General features: G+C 41.5%; 1 protein-coding gene across 1 annotated transcript; it reads left to right on the top strand.

The window, feature by feature from the left end:
• Nucleotides 1–8,438: 8,438 nt before the first annotated feature.
• On the top strand, nucleotides 8,439–9,374 carry LOC134943486 (olfactory receptor 5AR1-like). Its single transcript, XM_063932306.1, has one exon. The coding sequence runs from the start codon at nucleotides 8,439–8,441 to the stop codon at nucleotides 9,372–9,374; it is 936 nt and encodes a 311-aa protein (XP_063788376.1).
• Nucleotides 9,375–19,478: the final 10,104 nt, after the last annotated feature.

The raw sequence follows: 19,478 nt of genomic DNA, 5'->3' as shown, positions 1-19,478 counted from the left end.
TCTTTTTAGACTTTTCTAAATGTAAAATTATTAATCGTGTCAGTTAATAAATGTAGAGTGATAATTAAATTGCAGCAACTTTATGTTTTGAAATAGGTTAGTTATAAAACACATTTTCTTGGTTTAATAAAAAGCTAAATAAAAACACAATTTTTTTTAGCCTACTGTATTTTACTATAGTAAATTTGGGTAAATGAATAAAATACAAAAGATATACAAGCATTGACTTACATGATATAAAATATCTTTCAGATAAATGTATGAGATTGATATTCTCCAACACAAAACTCTATTTGTCAGCAATCGCACCTAAACTATAATCAGCCTCTTTTACTTGCCTGTTACTTCAAATAATTATAAAATAAAATCCCAGCTGGCAAACAGCTACACAGATAAACATTTCTAGCTATGTTAAGGTTTGGTAACTCTTTTATATAAAGAATCATATGTTTTAGGTTTTATCGTCTTTTAATTAGACTATTACCACTTTATGTCATCATTCTATGTCTATGACTACAATTGTGGTAAATGTTCAAGAAGCACAACAATATTACCTGTATATCTAATCATCATGGCTTAGATTAAATGTCTATCAGATGGAGTACCACAAGGCTCAGTCTTATGTCCTCTTCTTTTATAAATCTATATCTAATCTCCTGGCAGACTTATCAGATATTTTGGATTTCAGCATCATCTGTATGCAGATGATACTCAAATCTACCTATACTGCCCAGATTTATCACCATCTGTATTGGTTAATGTCACTGACTGCCGTTTCATCTTGGTTGTCATCTCACCACCTCAATCTTAATATTTACAAAACAGAAGTAATTATATTTCCACCAGCCAATGATAGTTACCAACCTGATTTCTCTATCACTGTTGATACCTCAACCTAGCTCGCTTGCTAGGTGTCATTCTTGACTGTGAATTGTCCTTTGTTCCCCACATCCAATCTGTCTCAAAATCATGTTACATACATCTAAAATACAACCATATCTTATACAGGACACTGAAAAAATGCTAATACATGCACTCATTATCTCCTGTATTGGTTATAGCAATATTTTGCTTACTGGTCTTACAAAAAAAAAGGCCCTCACCACTAAAATTAAAATTGAATTTTCAAGGCTAATCTTCCTTCCCAACAATGTATCTTCTGCTGATCTGGTCTGTCAGTCACTCCACTGGTTACTGGTATTCTACCGTGTTTAATATTAAATACTTTTACTTACTCACAAGGCTATTATCCAAATTGCACCAACGCACATCTCTTTGCTAATCTTAAAATATCTCTCTACCCAACCTCTGTGTGCTGCACAAAATCTACATCTCTCACAAGATCTACATCTCTCATCCACACGCATTACTTGCTCCCACTTAAAATTCCAGGACTTTTGCTGGGCTGCACCCACTCTGTGGAATGCCCTCCCACACACAATAAGACTCACCTCTAGTCTCCAAAACCTTAAAGTGCTTCCTGAATACTCACCTCTTCAGACAAGCTTATCAAATTCCGGACCCACCCACATAACTATCAGTGCCTTGGCCAACATTGCTGGGTGACCATAACATACAGCCCAGAACTTTTGCAATCTGGCCGGACCATTATGCACTAGGTAGCATGTATCCTGGTATATCAATGACTATTTCCCTATATATTATAAGCTTGCGAGAAGGGTCTTCCTACCTCTATGTCTGTCTGTTATTACTCAGTTTTGTTCTGTTACTGTTTCTCCAATTGTAAAATGTAATTTTATCAGGAGGCATTTGGTTTATTTGGTTATTTTACAAAAGTTACCTTATTTCTTCAATGCATACACTTGAGAAATGTAAAATTCAATTAGAAGTGGCAATGTGCAAACATTGTGGCAATTTTGCATGATTTTTCTGCAAAAAGCGACCTGGGAGATTTGCATGAAAAAATAGGGAAATTGCGCTTTTACCTTCTACGCAAGCATCCCTTTCAGTATGGGAAAAGTTGGCCACTAAACGTTCTTTCTCCGTGCTTCAGCCTTAAAACATCTCCCTAAAGACGTTATCTAAATTAATTCCAAATTGAAATTTCTCAAAATGAATTTCATGTGGTGCGAAATCATTGGGTGATCTACTTGTGGGTTTATATCTATCACTGTTTTCTGATTTACAAAGGAAATTCTCCCTCCCTAAGTCTGAGCTTCTTTACTACTTCCAAATTCATCATTGGTGGAAAACTGTATCTAAGCAAACCAGCTCGACACATCCCCTAACCCAAAAAGTCTTCACTCATCTTACACAGACTAATTCTAAAGGGGACATCTAATTTTGTTATAACGTTTTTATTGATTTAATTCCTATTACCAAATCTAATGCACAGAAAAAGTGGGAGATGGAGTAATGTATTACGTTGTCCCACCTCAATGGAGCAAAATATTCCTGCCTTCGTATACTATGTCTAGATGCTTAAATAACACTGAAATGCATATTAAGTTGCTGCATAGACTTTATTTAAGGCATAACAGACGTTTTGGCCCTCATGCTCCAAATTCTGTTGGCGACAATGTGGTGAAATAGTTAATATATCCGACGTCTTTTGTTCCTGTCCTGTCATTAGAAGGTTTTGGTTGGACGTCTTCCGATTGGTAAAGTACTAAACATATCACTAACTCCATCTCCCTCTTTAGCTTTACTTCACATATTCCCTGATAGTATCTCATCTCATGCATGGTACTGTATGTCCATATTCTAATAGCTGCATGTGCAGTCTTAGCTCAAATTTGGAAACATTCTGCTCCTCCTTCTCTCTTAAAAGTTATGCAGAAAGTTAAGTTTCATTTTGCTATGGAAACATTATTTTCCATACTCATAGTCTGCTTTCTTCCCACATGTTCACTAGTCGCTATGGCATACTTATGGACAGGAGAGGGTGCCCAGTATTTCCCTAAGTCTTCCCAGCCTGAACCCCTTCAATTTAGCCTCAACGAGAGCCTGATCAAACCACCACTGTTGTTTAATTTTTTCAGTTGGGTTAATATCCTGAATGGGTTCTACACCTAAAGCTGCCCATACACCTAAACATTTATTGTCCGATCTGGCTGGTTGGAACGAAAATCTGGTAATGGCAGGGAGCAAATGACAACTGACCATTTGCTCCCAAACACTGAAAAACAGACAAGAATGGTCAGACAAATTGGTTAAATCCATTTGGTTTAACCAATTTGTCTGAATGACTATTTTTGTCAGTTTTCCGGCATTTCAGAGCAAATGGTCAATTGTCATTTGCTCCCATCCATTACTAGATTTATGTTTCAACCAGGCAGATTGGATGATAACTCTTTAGGTGTATGGGCAGTTATAGTTGTTTGCTTGGTTTACATACATGGTAAAATCTATGTTTACAAGGACTTTGTGTAATAATACTGTCGATACCTGTGTCTTGCACCCAGGGCAGGCGACAGGGTGGGTCATAGGGGACACCTGTACCAGGACCCAAGGGTAAGAGGGGCCCCAAGAGTATGCCACTTAGTGCCCAGCAGGGATGTTAGCCATCTTGTGCAAATGGGGCAGTGAGCTGTAGGTGGTGTGAATGTAGCCTCAGAATGACAGGAGCCTTTCACACACAGTGATTATGGGCCATGAGTGTGCATCCACTCTTCTGGGTCCAACTCTGTTGCAGGCAGTTATGGGACATGGCAGCAGCTCTACTAACAAGTATTCCCATGCCCTGTGATGGCTTCTTCTGATGAGGTGTGAGGGCGGCATGGTACCTGCTGTGCGGTGTGAGGGTCTGGGTATTGGGGATTGGAGCACAGGTGAGTCTCTCCCCGTGGTAAGAGTGGCTTGGTGGGAGGATACAGAGCTTTGGGATGGGGGGCAGCGGGGATTGCAACATGGAGTCATTTGGGAGAGGCAGACTGTGGGGTGTGTGGGAGGAAGGAGATTATATATGTGTATAGATAAATAAATATTTATTAACAGTTTCTTATATAGCGCAGAAAATTATGTAGCGCTTTAAGATTTATATGTGAGGGGGCCCCAGAGATATAACTGCTCCCAAGATTTCTGTTGCCGGCCCTGCTTACACCATGTTATACCTTCTGAGAATTGTGATATTTGTATGTTTCTGGATCTTGTTTCCCCTCCCCTTCCTGAACCTTCCCTTTTTTTTTCTGCATCCCCCATAATATTAAAATTTTCAATAAAAAGTAATGATGTTAAAAAGAGAAAAAATAGGGAAATCTTTCTGAACCCTGAAAAGAAGCAACCGAGCTTTCAGGAGCACATAAACATAGAAACATAGAATTTGTCGGCAGATAAGAACCACTTGGCCCATCTAGTATGCCCCCTTTTTTTATCTCTAACCTTAATTGATCCTTATTTCTTTGTAAGGATATCCTTATGTCTATCCCATGCATGTTTAAATTGCTCTACTGTCTTAGCCTCTACCACCTCTGATGGGAAGCTATTCCACTTGTCCACTACCCTTTCTGCGAAATAATTTTTCCGCAAATTTCCCCTGAACCTCCCCCCTCCAGTCTCAGTGCATGTCCTCGTGTCCTATTGCTTCTCTTCATTTGGAGAATGTTTCCCTCCTGGACTTTGTTAAAACCCTTGATATATTTGAAAGTTTCTATCATGTCCCCCCTTTCCCTTCTCTGCTCCAAACTATACATATTGAGATTTCTTAGTCTTTCTGGGTATGTTTTGTGATGTAGGCCATGCACCATTTTAGTTGCCCTTCTTTGTACAGTTTCTAATGTATTAATATCCTTTTGAAGAGAGATATTAGTCACCATAAGCAAAGTGCAGATGTTTCTTAATAGGTGTCAAATGGTTGGTGTTTATATTTTTTTAATATTGGTCAAAAATGATAGGCAGCAAGTGTTTATTGTTGTATTTTGTATTTCTCTAAAAGAAATAAGAAACCCTAGTTGGAAAATTCCAGTTTACTTGCAGGTACTTGTGAATGGGCAGGATTTTCTGAATCACCCTGATTCTTACTACAACCACAGCTATTGGAGCAACTATTGTACTGTATATCTGGTTTACGTACTTCAGTCAAGGACAACTTGAAAGACAGATTGTGGAAGAATATAATGGAGATTTCTATAATTTTGGATTTAGTCAATTAAAGAGTTAAGGGGGGTACTCACGGAGCGATCGCTGCTTAAAATCTAAGCAATCTGACTAGATTGCTTAGATTTTAAGCAGCGATCACTCCGTGTGTACCCCTCACATTGATAGCGATGCGCAGCCTCACGCATCGCTATCACTAGTGCTAGACTGGCCTGCATGCAGGCCAATCTAGCAGGTCGCTCACTTCACCCGTTGGGTGAAATGAGCAGCCCCCAGTCTTCCCACACGCTCAGCTGAGCGGGGGGAGAGAAGTGTGCTGAGCGAACCGCTTAGCACACATCTATCCCCAAATCGGCCCATGAATACGACCCTTTAGAATTGCAAATCAGCGTTGAAGGGTCAATGTATTTCCAGGAATTATTTGAGCGGAAATGAATGGTTGAAGAAATACAAGATAGCACAATTAAACCGCATAAAATTTAGGGCCGAATTCAATTATCTGCGAAATCGCAGTAATTTATTGTGATTGCCATTTTTGCTAATTTTTTTACAGTGATACTCCCACAATTCTCCTATACAATTGCAAATTCATGAAAATGGAATTACTGTGAAATTTGTTGCTGAAAGAGAAAAGTGAAAAATGGGTAACTCTGCCTGTAACCCCCAAATTGGGGGATTAAATTGGGTCAAATGGCTGTTATATGCATTTTTTTTAAATGGTTAAAATGTATAGAAAGCAACATTTTTTTCAGCAAAACACATGCTAAAATTACATTGGGGTACATAAAAATGTGTATAAATACATATTTGGGTCATTTTAAGGGACTTAAAAAAAAAGTGGAAACAGACCCATTACTCGCACCTGCAAGTTTAAAAACACTTGTCCCACTCATAAAACACCCCAATATACCCGCTCCATACCCCAGTTTCCATTATTTTGCACTTTTTTACCACAAACATGACATGTCATTATTGGCCAAATAAAAATAATTAAAAACTTCTAAGTGCCTAATCAGCCATTCAGGGGGGTGTCCCATTGTTTCAAAACCAAATTCTGATATTTTTTACTTAAAATAGAGATTTTTCCCAATTTTTCATCTGCTCAGAGGTGGTGAATTGAAACTCAGGGTAGACTTACTGCGAATCCATTTTCACCTACAATTGAATTGGCACTTTTCACAATTATCTGTAAAATGATGTTTTTACAGTGAAAAATGGTTTTTCATGGATAATTTGAATTCGGCCCTTACTGTTGTCTTCAATCATTGCATACTTTTTGCAGTAGAATTTTGTGCATTGTGTTTGGTCAATTATTTGGTTTATTACAATGGCAGTGGTTGTGAGGGTCAAAATGTCATGGCTTTTCCTGCACATGCATAGATAATGATGTAATAAAACCTCCCCACTACTCCTTAATCATGGATATGCCTGAGTGATGACACTAAATTCTATAGAATAAATGAAGGCATCTCTGGGAGTGCAAATAATGTAGTGGCAGGGCTGGAATAAGTACCTACTTCAGTGTCTGGAAATGAAAACTTCAGCTGGTTTTGGAATTACATTCAGTTTGGGTTTAAACTAGAGATGAATGTGTTCCGTTTGGAGAAATCCAAAACGACCCAAACTTGGGGCTTCCTAGTGGATCTGAGTCCTGATTTGGGTCTTCCCAGCAAAATTTCCTATCTCAAAATGAAGCAAAGCATTATTTTCATGGGAATTTCAGATTTTTCATGTTTCAGATTGCTTGAAAATGTCCCTTTCTCGTGAGTGTGTGCTCCTTAACACAGGAGAGTGCAGGGAGAGGATGTGAGCTGTAGTTGGTCTTACAAAAAACTGCATTAGCATGCCATATGGAGGAAAAAAAAGATGGAGTAGGTGGGAAGGGTGACTGCTGGCACCTTTGTCAATGTGTGTGTGTCAGACAAACTAGTTGCAACTGCAATCCAGTGCACTGCAAAGCAAATGGCAAGCAGGCGATTGTTTCACCAGGATCTCTACTCTGTAGTATTTGTTGTTACTAATATAAAAGGACAGAGACAGTGTCATTTCAGAATTATTTGTCCAAAAAAATACTGTGCTGTTTGGGAGCTGCACCCCAAAGAAGTATTTTTTCCCTGTGATAATAGCAAAAATGCATACAAATGGCAGCCATTACAGGCTTACATCATATTTGTTTTAGAGAGAATGGCGGCAATACTAGATCCAGTATCTGGAACGCCAACATAAACAACAGCAGCCTTTGACAGGTTAAATGATATTAACATCAGCTATGAATTAAGGGTTAATGAGCTTTTGAAGGGCATTATGGATATATAAAGATGTCCAGGATCAATAGCCATACACACTTTTAAAAAGGATTTAGTAAGATAATATAATAATATTGTGTGAGTATGATTTTAACAGGAATGAATTTGATGATGAGGATGACGATGATAAAATTTCCAACTGTTGGAGTTACCAACTGTTGGAATTACCTTAAGGTCATTGATAGCTTGTTTTAACCAAACCACAAGGATGTTTTCTTTTGTTGGGGCCCAGACAAAGCAAGCACTTAAGCCACAAAAGTGGCAGTCGCTGTGCTTGGTTTGTTAATCTGTGCATGTCATGTTTAATATACAATATAAGGGTGAGTTGGAGGGTCCAAGGACAATTCCTTTGTGCACTACTTTTCATTATGGGTTTTGCCAAGATTGCCTGTGTTTGACAGATGGCATATATTACTGTATATTACTGGGGCATTGATGTTCTGTGTCTTGCAAGGCCATCTCACCAGCTTCTCCTCCAGGTATAAAGGCCCCGTTTCTAGCACCTTCTCCACATATACAGAGTAGTATCATCCTTCTTCTTATCATCCTTTATTGTGTGTGTTTGACAGGCAGTATATATTACTGTACATTAATTGGGTTGTTGATGTTCTGCATCTTGCAAGGCCATCCATCAACCGCTACTATTTCAGGTGTATAGGTCCTATTTCTGATACATATTCTACATAAACAGAGTAGTATCATCCTACTCATTATAATATTTATTGTGTGTGCTTGACAAACAGCATATATTACTGCACTTTACTGGGGTGTTTACAGATGGGTCCTCTGTCACCTTACAAGTGATGTGTACTCATTGCGGAAAGATGATCGTGGCAAGAGTGCCATGCCTGCACTCTATGGTCCATTTGCAGAGCATTGTATTGCTACATATAGTCACTGGTGCAACTATACACCTCAGTGACGCTAATCTTATACGTGATGTATATACATGTGCATAAGCATTGAATGTAAGATGATAAGAGGACACATCTGTATGTACACAGGCATATAGACCTCATTCCGAGCAACTTCTCCACTTGAGATGACTGAGATTTTTTTTCCACATTACTTTAAGGTATGTCTTGGAAAAATCAAACCGTGGTAACAGAATTTATTCTTCTTGGACTTTCCAGTGAGCCCAGGACAAAAATCATTCTCTTCTTTGTCTTCCTGTATGTGTATATTATCATATTAATTGGGAACATCTCCATCATTACTCTAATCCTGTCTGATGTCAGCCTTCACACACCTATGTATTTCTTCCTATGCAACCTCTCGTTTGTGGATCTTTGCTATTCATCTTCCACTGTGCCGAGGATGTTGAAAGATTTGATGTCAGTAAAGAAAACTATCTCTTATGCTGAGTGTGCAGCACAAATGTATATTTCTCTCTCCTTAGGGGAAAATGAGTGTATTCTTCTTGCTGTTATGGCTTATGATCGTTATGTAGCTATATGTTATCCATTACATTATACTACAATCATGAGTAAGATGGTTTGTGTCAGACTATCCATCAGTACATGGATATGTGGGTTTCTTCTCTCTATTTCCCATGTGTCACTTACACTCAGTGTAGATCTTTGTGGTAACAATGAAATAAATCATTTTTTGTGTGAAGTACCGGAAATATTATCACTGGCCTGTGAAAACATTTTATTCATTGAGTTCATTATATTTGTTGTTGGTGTGATTATTCTTATGACACCAGTCACATTTATTGTAATATCTTATGTTCAAATCATTGTAAGTATCTTAAAAATTGCATCTTCAGCCGGGCAGCAGAAAGCTTTCTCCACCTGTGGGTCTCACATGATGGTTGTGACAATGTTTTATGGTTCAGCCATGGCTGCCTACATGAAACCTAGGTCAAGCTCTCTACCGGGAACAGACAAATTGATTGCTATATTTTATTTTATTGTCACACCAATGCTGAACCCAATGATTTATACGCTCAGGAATAATGATGTAAAGTCAGCTTTTCTAAAATGTAGAAAGAGAAAATGCTTTTGTTAGTATAAACTTTGGGGACAGTTTGACAAAATACCATTATTATGAGACCATGACACCAATTCTGGTGTAGGAAGTACAAAGGTATAAAAGGAAATACTTTTTACCTGGCAATATATACTGTGGAAACAAAAAGATTAAGATCCAATGGAGGACTATCCAAGATACTTATTCAGAACTCACACTCTCTCTAATCCTTGCACAATGCCTTGTCTAGAAAAACTGGTGAGTGATTAAGCTGATAGTAATGAAATAACCATGTGTCACAACAGCAGAAGATCATTTGTTCAAGTACAGCATTGCAAACCTTAAAAGGAGACTACAGAAGGCACAGACTCACCAAAGTAGACAGATAATTATTGGAAAAATAATTACACATCTAACAAATATCAGTTTTTGATTTTCAGGTCTGCTGCTGCCCAAACCTTCACTTTATTCCAAAGCGTTTCACGATTATGGGGCATATTTATCACAATCCAAATTTTTACTATATCACTCCATCCTGATTCAGTGTCTCTGAGTGTATTGTGTATGTGCAGCTGTTTTATGTAAATTTAACTGCATAGCAGCCCTTTTAGAAACATATTTGGGTTGCTTTGTGGTCAGAAGTGGAGGGACTGTGAAAGATATCAGAGATATCTGACTCTTAATTGTATCGCTGCTCACAGGCAAATATATGGTTAGAAATTTCCTATTAAGAACCAAGTGGTCTATTCACTAAGCCTTCAATATAGATAAAGTGGATGGAGATAAAGGGGGTCATTCCGAGTTGTTCGCTCGCAAGCTGCTTTTAGCAGCTTTGCACACGCTAAGCCGCCGCCTACTGGGAGTGAATCTTAGCTTCTCAAAATTGCGAACGAAAGATTAGCAGAATTGCGAATAGACACTTCTTAGCAGTTTCTGAGTAGCTCCAGACTTACTCGGCATCTGCGATCAGTTCAGTCAGTTTCGTTCCTGGTTTGACGTCACAAACACTCCCAGCGTTCGGCCAGACACTCCTCCATTTCTCCAGCCACTCCCGCGTTTTTCCCAGAAACTGTAGCGTTTTTTCGCACACACCCATAAAACGGCCAGTTTCCGCCCAGAAACACCCACTTCCTGTCAATCACATTACGATCACCAGAACGAAGAAAAAACCTTGTAATGCCGTGGGTAAAATACCTAACTGCATAGCAAATTTACTTGGCGCAGTCGCACTGCGGACATTGCGCATGCGCATTAGCGACTAATCGCTCCGTTGCGAGAAAAAATAACGAGCGAACAACTCGGAATGACCCCCAAAGTTCCAGCCAATCAGCTACTAACTGCCAAGTCACAGGCTGGGTTTGAAAAATGACAGTTAGGAGCCATTTGGTTTGGACTATATCTCCATTCACTTTATCTCCATTGAAGGCTTAGGGGTCTAATTAATAAGCCTTGATGGAGATAAAGTGGATTGACATAAACTCCCAGCCAATCAGCTCCTAACTGACATGTTACACGCTGTGTTTGAAAAATGACAGTAAGTAGCTGGTTGGTTAGGACTTTATCTCCATCCATTTTATCTCCATTCAAGGCTTAGAAAATAAACCCCCAAGTCCTTGTAATACTCCAGAGCCAGATGTCACACCAAATTACAGTACGTGTTCACAATAAGCAAACTCAATGCATCTCTCTGCCTTATACTATTGGCTGCCTCCACTAATAGTCTGTGGTGGAGAGATGTGTTGAAAATGACTTATTTGAGCATGGGTGATGGTGTGACATCTGCATCTGGAGTATTACATGATCTTGGCTCTTTATAGGTAACTGGGTACTTTCATCTGATATTTGCCTGTGAGCAGTGAAATATTGCTGCAGGGAACCTAATTGAAAGACTTTATTGCCAACTAATAGGTATTTGAATAATAGGAGAGTACATGGGCTATTACCATTAAAAAGGAATTGAGTGTGTCCTTTGAATGCTTGCAACCTACTGATATTAATACTCTCCCTAGTTTTGTAAGTTTGGACATTCCTATAAAGCAATTTGGGACACTGTAATACTAAGCATACTAAGTACTGTATACTAAGTTCATTAACATCATCTGTGTGATAAAAGTTGGGTACTCCTCTATTTGCTCTTACCTAGTAGGGGAGCTACAGTAATGAAACTATTTTTTTACATGAAGTCTAAAAAATGGCTTGAAGTCCTCTACAGCTTTTTAGAATATTCTTGCCCTAAGAAATGATTGTTTCATGCTTCAATGTTACACATTATGTATGAACTAATATGCCAGTCCTTGCTATTTAAACATTCTGCATATACAGTACTATATGTATATAATATGTATTAAGCTTTTGACACCAGCTGTGCAATTTATGTATTATTGTTTTAATAAGTGTTGTTTAATTGTTGTTGTTTTTTTAAATTTACAGTGCTGAAAGTGCTTCTGTTTTTACTATTTTTTGTATATTATTTTTTGGGGTTCTAGTTATTCTCTTTAATATTAGAAGCAGCAGTCAGACATCTTTTAGTATTAATCAGAGCCATAAATACACATTTTGGTGCCCTGTGTCAGAATCAGCACTCCCCCCTCTCCTCACATATCTTGAATAGGGACAGGGTGCTCCCCACAAAGCGGTATGGCCTCACAGGGAAGGGGTGTGACCACACAGTAATACCTCTAATTCAAGGAAGAGCCAGGCACTGGGACAGATGTGAAGGAGCTGGAAGGCACCAGGGATGGCTGCTGAGGAAAAGCCAGGCACTGGGAGAGATATGAAGGAGCTTGAAGGCACCAGGACTGACTGCTGAGGAAGATCCGGGACAGATGTGTGGGAGCTGCAAGGTGCCATGGTTGACTCTGAGGAAGAGCCGAAACAGACATGCGGGAGCTGTAAGATGCCAGGGCTGACTCTGAGGAAGAGAAGGGTGCTGAGACAGACATGCAGGAGCTGTAAGATGCTGGGGCTGACTCTGAGGAAGAGCAGGGTGCTGAGACAGAGATGCAGGAGCTGGAAGGCACCAGGGCTGACAAATAGATAGACATTGTGGCAGTAGTCAGTTCCGCCCCCAGGTGTTAAACATTATAATATATTGGCTCATATTGATGGTTAGTCTCCGATTTTCTTCTTTGATTAAGTCAGAGTTTAGAATGCAATTCAATATCGTCAGACCGTAGATTTTTTCATCACAAGTATAGAAACCCTGGATTTACTAAGTGTTATTTTGCAAACCAATGAAAAAAACAAAGGGAGACCCGCCCAGAAATGACTATGGGCTAGATGCATCATCGCTTGGAGAGTGATAAAATGCAACGTGATAAACTACCAGCCAACCAGCTCTTAACTGTCATTTTTCAAACAGGGCCTGTGAGATGGTAGTTAGGAGCTGATTGGCTGGTGCTTTTTCTCTATCCATTTCATCACTATCCAAGCGATGATATATCTAGCCCTATGAGTGAATGACTTTCTTAAGACAAGCATAGTTGTGTGAGTAATTATTCTATTGGTGCGTGCTTAATCCTGATGTCTATTAAAAGGGACCATACCATGTGTTTCACTATGGCTTTAGTTAAACTGGCATCCAATGGGAACTGTATGCATAGAATTTTGGCCATGCATGCTGCATAATGCAGGTAGCTGACTAGAAGGATACAGGAGGCAGAGCAGCAGGAAGCAGCAGGAGGAGACTCCGTGTCAACAAGGCAGGCCTCCTTTTTACCATTTTCATTTACATTCCATCAAAAAGTATTCCAAGGAAGCACTCACCAGCGACATCCAACTGGGTGGCAGTGGCTGAAGATGTCACACTTCTGATTGCTGATAGGCCTCTCACTCCTCTCACTACCTCCTGGTCAGCATGGCTTGTGGACAAACGTGATTCTGACCTTGAGGGACCTGTTACAGAAGATGACAACTGCTTAGGACAGTGGTTCTCAAACTGTGTGTTGTGGCACACTGGGGTGCCGCAAGGCTCTTGCAGGGGTGCCTTGGGTTGATGGTCAAGGACCAAATCAAATTACTTATGGTCAAAGTGATATGCAAAACCAGTGCTAGTGGCTGCCAATCATAAAACATGTGGACAAACAGGAGTACAACTGTACACCACTACATAACTGAACCTAAGGATGACAGGTAGGCAATATCTACTCAATGGTACAGTATATTTTTCTTACAAATATATCAATAATAAACTTTTATCCTAGGGGTGCCATGAAAAAAATGCTGATTCTCTAGGACGCCATAATTCAAGAAAGTTTCAGAACTCCTGGCTTAGGATGTTTTCTTTTATGAGACTTGTGGCTACAGCATTAGGGAACATGGTTTACTGTACTTAAAGGCCCATATAGACGGGCCGATGCGGGAGAGATGTGTGCTGAGCGAACCACTCAGCACAAATCTCTCCCGCCGCTAAGCACAGCGCGATCTGTGCTGAGCGTGCGGGGGGAGACGGGGGACCGCTCATTTCACCCAGCGGGTGAAATGAGCGACCCGCTAGATTGGCCTGCAGCGATAGCGATGCAAGGGGCTGAGCATTGCTATCGCTGTAGGGAGTATGGGCCTAATTCTGAGTTGATCGCAGCAGCAATTTTGTTAGCAGTTGGGCAAAACCATGTGCACTGCAGGAGGGGCAGATATAACATGTGCAGAGAGAGTTAGATTTGGGTGGGGTGTATTCAAACTGAAATCTAAATTGCAGTGTAAAAATAAAGCAGCCAGTATTTACCCTGCACAGAAACAAAATAACCCACCCAAATCTAACTCCCTCTGCAAATGTTACATCTGCCCCCCCTGCAGTGCACATGGTTTTGCCCAACTGCTAACAAACTTGCTGCAGCGATCAACTCAGAATTACCCCCTACACATGGAGCGATAATGCTCAAATTCTAAGCAATCTAGTCAGATTGCTTAGAATATCGCTCCGTGAGTAGCCCCCTTAACACTCACCAATAGTCCATCTACAGATTAAAGTAAGTGAGCAGATAAGTAAGCTGCTTCAGTTACGTTGGATCCTGGTTATTTAGGGCTTTGAAAGTCAGTAAGCCAGATTCATCATCTTACAGGCAGTCGGTGGCGGGAGTAGAGAATGAGTGTTATGTGGCAAGAATGGGGCTGGTTAGGTAATAGTCTGGCTGGTGCATTTAGTACCAGCTTCAAGCTCTGTAATTATTTTCAGGGCCGGCTTGATGCATGTTCCTTAGGAGCGGCCGCGCTGGTTGGCGGACTCCTAAGGGCAGCCATCAGCCGCCTGACTTTTCAAATCAGCGCTGGTTTGTCAGCCAATTAGAACTCATGGACTGGAAGCGGCAGCTCCTGATTGGCTGCCGGATCCCAAGTTCATGAACCGGTGCCTGATTTGATTTACCCGCAGTCGGAGCCTAGACCCTCTCAGCCACAGCAGCAGCAACAGTGGAGCCTGGCAGCAGGAGCAGCAGAGCCCGGCGGGTAGCAGCAGTGAGCAGTGGTGAGCAGCATTGTTGGGGGCATATGTTTATCTGGCACTATTGGGGCATATGTGTATCTAGCACTGTGGGAGCATATGTATATCTGGCACTACTGGGGGCATATATATGTATCTGGCACTGTGGGGGCATATGTGTATCTGGCACTGCTGGGGTCATATGTGTATTTGGAACTATTGGGGGCTTATGTGTGTATGACACTGCACTACTGGGGGCATATGTGTATCTGGAACTACTGGGGGCATATGTTTATCTGGCACTGTGGGGCCATATGTATATTTGGCACTGCTGGGGGCATATGTGTATCTGGCACTGCTTTATCTGGCACTGTTGGGGCATATGTATATTTGGCCCTGGGGGCATATTTATATCTGGCACTTTGGGGGCATATGTGTGTATGGCACTGTGGGGGCATATGTATATCTGGCACTGGGGGCATATGTATATCTGGTACTATGGTGGCAAATGTATATCTGCCACTGTGGGAGCATATGTGTATCTGGCACTGGGGGCATATGTATATCTGTAACTGTGTGGGGCATATGTACATCTGGAACTGTGTGGGGCATATGTATATCTGGCACTGTGGGGGGTATATGTATATCTGGCACTGTTGGGGAATATGTATATCTGGCACTGCTGGGGGCATATGTGTATCTGGCACTGCTGGGGCCATATCTGTATCTGGCACTATTGGGGGCATATATGTATATAGCACTGCACTACTGGGGGCATATGTGTATCTGACACTACTGGGAGCATATATGTATCTGGCACTGTGGGGCCATATGTATATCTGGCACTCCTGGGGGCATATGTGTATCTGGCACTGCTGTATCTGGTGCTGTTGTGGCATATGTATATCTGGCCCTGGGGCCATACGTATATCTGGCACTTTGGGGGCATATATGTGTATGGCACTGTGGGGGCATATGTATATCTGGCACTGGAGGCATATGTATATATGGCACTGTGGGGGAAAATGTCAATCTGGCACTGTGAGGGACATATGTGTATCTGGCACTGTTGGGGCATATGTATATCTGGCACCGCTGGGGGCATATGTGTATATTACACTGCTGGGGGCATATGTGTATCTGGCACTGTGGGGCATATGTGTATCTGGCACTGTGGGCGCATATGTGTATCTGGCACTGTGGGCGCATATGTGTATCTGGTGCTGTGGTGGCATATATATATCTACCACTATTGGGGGCATATGTATATCTGACACTATTAGGGCATATGTGTATCTATCACTGTGGGAGCATGTGTATATCTGGCACTACTGGGGGCACATATGTATCTGGCATTGTGGGGGCATATGCGTATCTGGTACTATTGGGGGCATGTGTGTATATGGCATTGCACTACTGGGGGTATATGTGTATCTGGCACTACTGGGGGCATATGTGTATCTGGCACTATGGGGTCATATGTATATCTGGCACTGCTGTGTGCATATATGTATCTGGCACTGCTGTATCTGAACTGTGGAGGCATATGTGTATCTGGCACTGTGGGGCATATGTGTATCTGGCACGGTGGGGGCACATGTATATCTGACACTGCAGTGCTGGGGGCATATGTATATCTGGCACTGCTGGAATCATATGTGTATCTGTCACTGTGGGGGGAATGTTGTTGGTTGAAAACTCAAGTGAACCAAATTTCTGGACTACAAATATGGAGACTGACACAGGACAAATCAATAAGGATAAGCATTTATTTATCTAAGTTACAACAATGAAAACATGCAAATAAGTAACAAGTTATACCCAATTACAATAACAGCAAGAACAAATTACTGTAGAAGACTTAGCTCTTATCTTAGATGTTTTAAGATCTGTTTCAGATGATGGTCATCGATTAAGTAATTTAGATAATGTAGTCGATCTACAGGGTCCCGCCTAGTAACTTTGTCACAAGTTAAAAGCTGGAGGAGATTTGTAGAAGACTCGATCCTAGCTTCGATCAGAACTAATCTGCTATGTGTAAGTCTCTAGGCTTTATAGCCCTGCAAGGATATGCTAACATTGGGAGTAATTCAGACCTGATCGCAGCAGCAAATTTGTTAGCAGTTGAGCAAAACCATGGGGGTCATTCCGAGTTGTTCGCTCGCAAGCGGATTTTAGCAGATTTGCTCATGCTAAGCCGCCGCCTACTGGGAGTGTATCTTAGCATCTTAAAATTGCGAACGATGTATTCGCAATATTGCGATTACACACCTCGTAGCAGTTTCTGAGTAGCTCCAGACTTACTCGGCTTCTGCGATCAGTTCAGTGCTTGTCGTTCCTGGTTTTACGTCACAAACACACCCAGCGTTCGCCCAGACACTCCCCCGTTTCTCCGGCCACTCCTGCGTTTTTTCCGGAAACGGTAGCGTTTTTTCCCACATGCCCATAAAACGGCCTGTTTCCGCCCAGTAACACCCATTTCCCGTCAATCACATTACGATCGCCAGAACGATGAAAATGCCGTGAGTAAAATTCCTAAGTGCATAGCAAATTTACTTGGCGCAGTCGCAGTGCGGACATTGCGCATGCGCATTAAGCGGAAAATCGCTGCGATGCGAAGATTTTTACCGAGCGAACAACTCGGAATGACCCCCCATGTGCACTGCAGGTGGGGCAGATTTAAGGTTTGCAGAGAGAGTTAGATTTGGATGGGTTATTTTGTTTCACTGCAGAGTAAATACTGCCTACTTTATTTTTACACTGCAATTTAGATTTAAATTTGAACGCACCCCACCCAAATCTAACTTTCTCTACACTTGTTATATCTGCCCCCCCTGCAGTGCACATCATTTTGCCCAACTGGTAACAAATTTGCTGCTACGATCAGGTCTGAATTACCCCCATTGTCTTACAAGATATAACATGCAGGGTCTGTGAAGCTGGATGCAGTGGTTGTTCACATAACATAATTTATGTTATACTTGACAGGTGTCCCCTTTCACCCACTTATGAATTCAATACCCAAACATCTTACTAGACAGTTTCCATCTGAGATTCTGATAATAGGAACATACAGTATATTTATTATAAACAGCCAGCCTAAAAGCTGTGTACACTCCCCACCCACTATAGGGGTCAATCTGAGTTGATCGTAGATGTGCTAAATTTAGCACAGCTACAATCATGTTCCCAGACATGCGGGGCTAGCCCACCCTACATGTCTGTCAGCCCCCCCGCACAAGTACAAAAGCATTGCACAATAGCGATGATTTTGTACTTGTTGAGTAACTCCCGGCCAGCGCAGCGCCTGTGGCTGACCGGGAGTTGCTCATCACTGCCCCTGGTTGCAGCTGCTGCATGTGACATCACGCACCCGCTTCTGCCCGCCCCCGCACGGTCCGGCCATGCCACCGTGCCACCCTCTCCCGCCCAGCGACTACCTCTGCCTGTCAATCAGGCAGAGGCGATTGCTAGGGAATGACGGCCCTCGGCCGTCCAGCATGCGCTGGTGCACTGCGGCGGTGCATGTGCAATTCCGACCCGATCACAGCGCTGCGACCAACTGCAGTGAGCGATCGGGTCGGAATGACCCCCTATGTCTTTCACACTAAGTCAAAGGTGAAAGACAACTTATAACTTAACATGAGACTATATTTCTAACTGGTGCCTATATGTTTTCAAAGCACTAATTCTAATAAATAGTAAATATATAAATAAATGAGGTAATAAATATACAAAATGGAGTTACACATGGACAAAATGGTGTCAAAAAGTAGTTAAATATATCACCCCATACAGGGCATATGTGTATCTGGCACTGTGGGGGCATATGTGTATCTGGCACTGCTGGAGGAATATGTGTATCTGGCACTGCTGGAGGAATATGTGTATCTGGCACTGCTGGAGGAATATGTGTATCTGGCACTGTGGGGGCATATGTGTATCTGGTACTGCACTACTGGGGTCGTTATCTGTATTTGGCACTCTACTGGGGTCTTTTTGTGTATCTGGCACTATACTGGGTTCATTATGTGTATCTGGCACTATACTGGGGACATTATGTGTATCTGCCACTACACTGGTGACATTATGTGTAAGGAGCACTACTGTGGGCGTTATGTGTAAGGCTGCAAATTATGTTTGTAGAGGGTTGTGTGAAAATATATATATTTATAGTTTGATATCATAATGTGAAGTTGCGAGGCCACGCCCACTTCCCCTGCGCATTGTGGTGGGGGAAGGGGGGTGCTCCAAAATTTCTCACTCAGGGTGCTAGTAGTCCTAGAGCTGACTCTGATTATTTTACTGGGTGACCCAGGTAGAGGGCACTGCAATAGTCTAAGTGTGGTGATACAAATGCATGTTAGACTTTAGACAGATCTTCTAAGAGAATTAAGTGCTTGATTCTGATATGTTTCTCCGATGAAAGAATGAGGATACCTGATGTAAAGTAGCAAACCACAATCCATGAGAACACCAAGACTCCACACATGATCAGTGTTTGCAACACTCAACTCCCAAGCGTAAGTCCTTTTGGTTATCCTTTAATGGTGAAACCATGGGTCAAATGTAATAAGGTCCGAGTTTATCAAATGTGTTAGTGTGCAAAACTCGCACATTTGTAGAATTTGCGCAATGTAATAGGATGCGACACCATGCAAACTTGCATGTTTTCTGCAATCCTGCAACTCTCACAGTACATACTCACATCCAGATGTTTTCCTATT

This window comes from Pseudophryne corroboree, chromosome 7 (assembly GCF_028390025.1).
Source record: "Pseudophryne corroboree isolate aPseCor3 chromosome 7, aPseCor3.hap2, whole genome shotgun sequence".
NCBI lineage: Eukaryota > Metazoa > Chordata > Amphibia > Anura > Myobatrachidae > Pseudophryne > Pseudophryne corroboree.
Note: the sequence above shows the minus strand (reverse complement) of the source record. Positions and strands in the feature narration are given on the sequence as shown.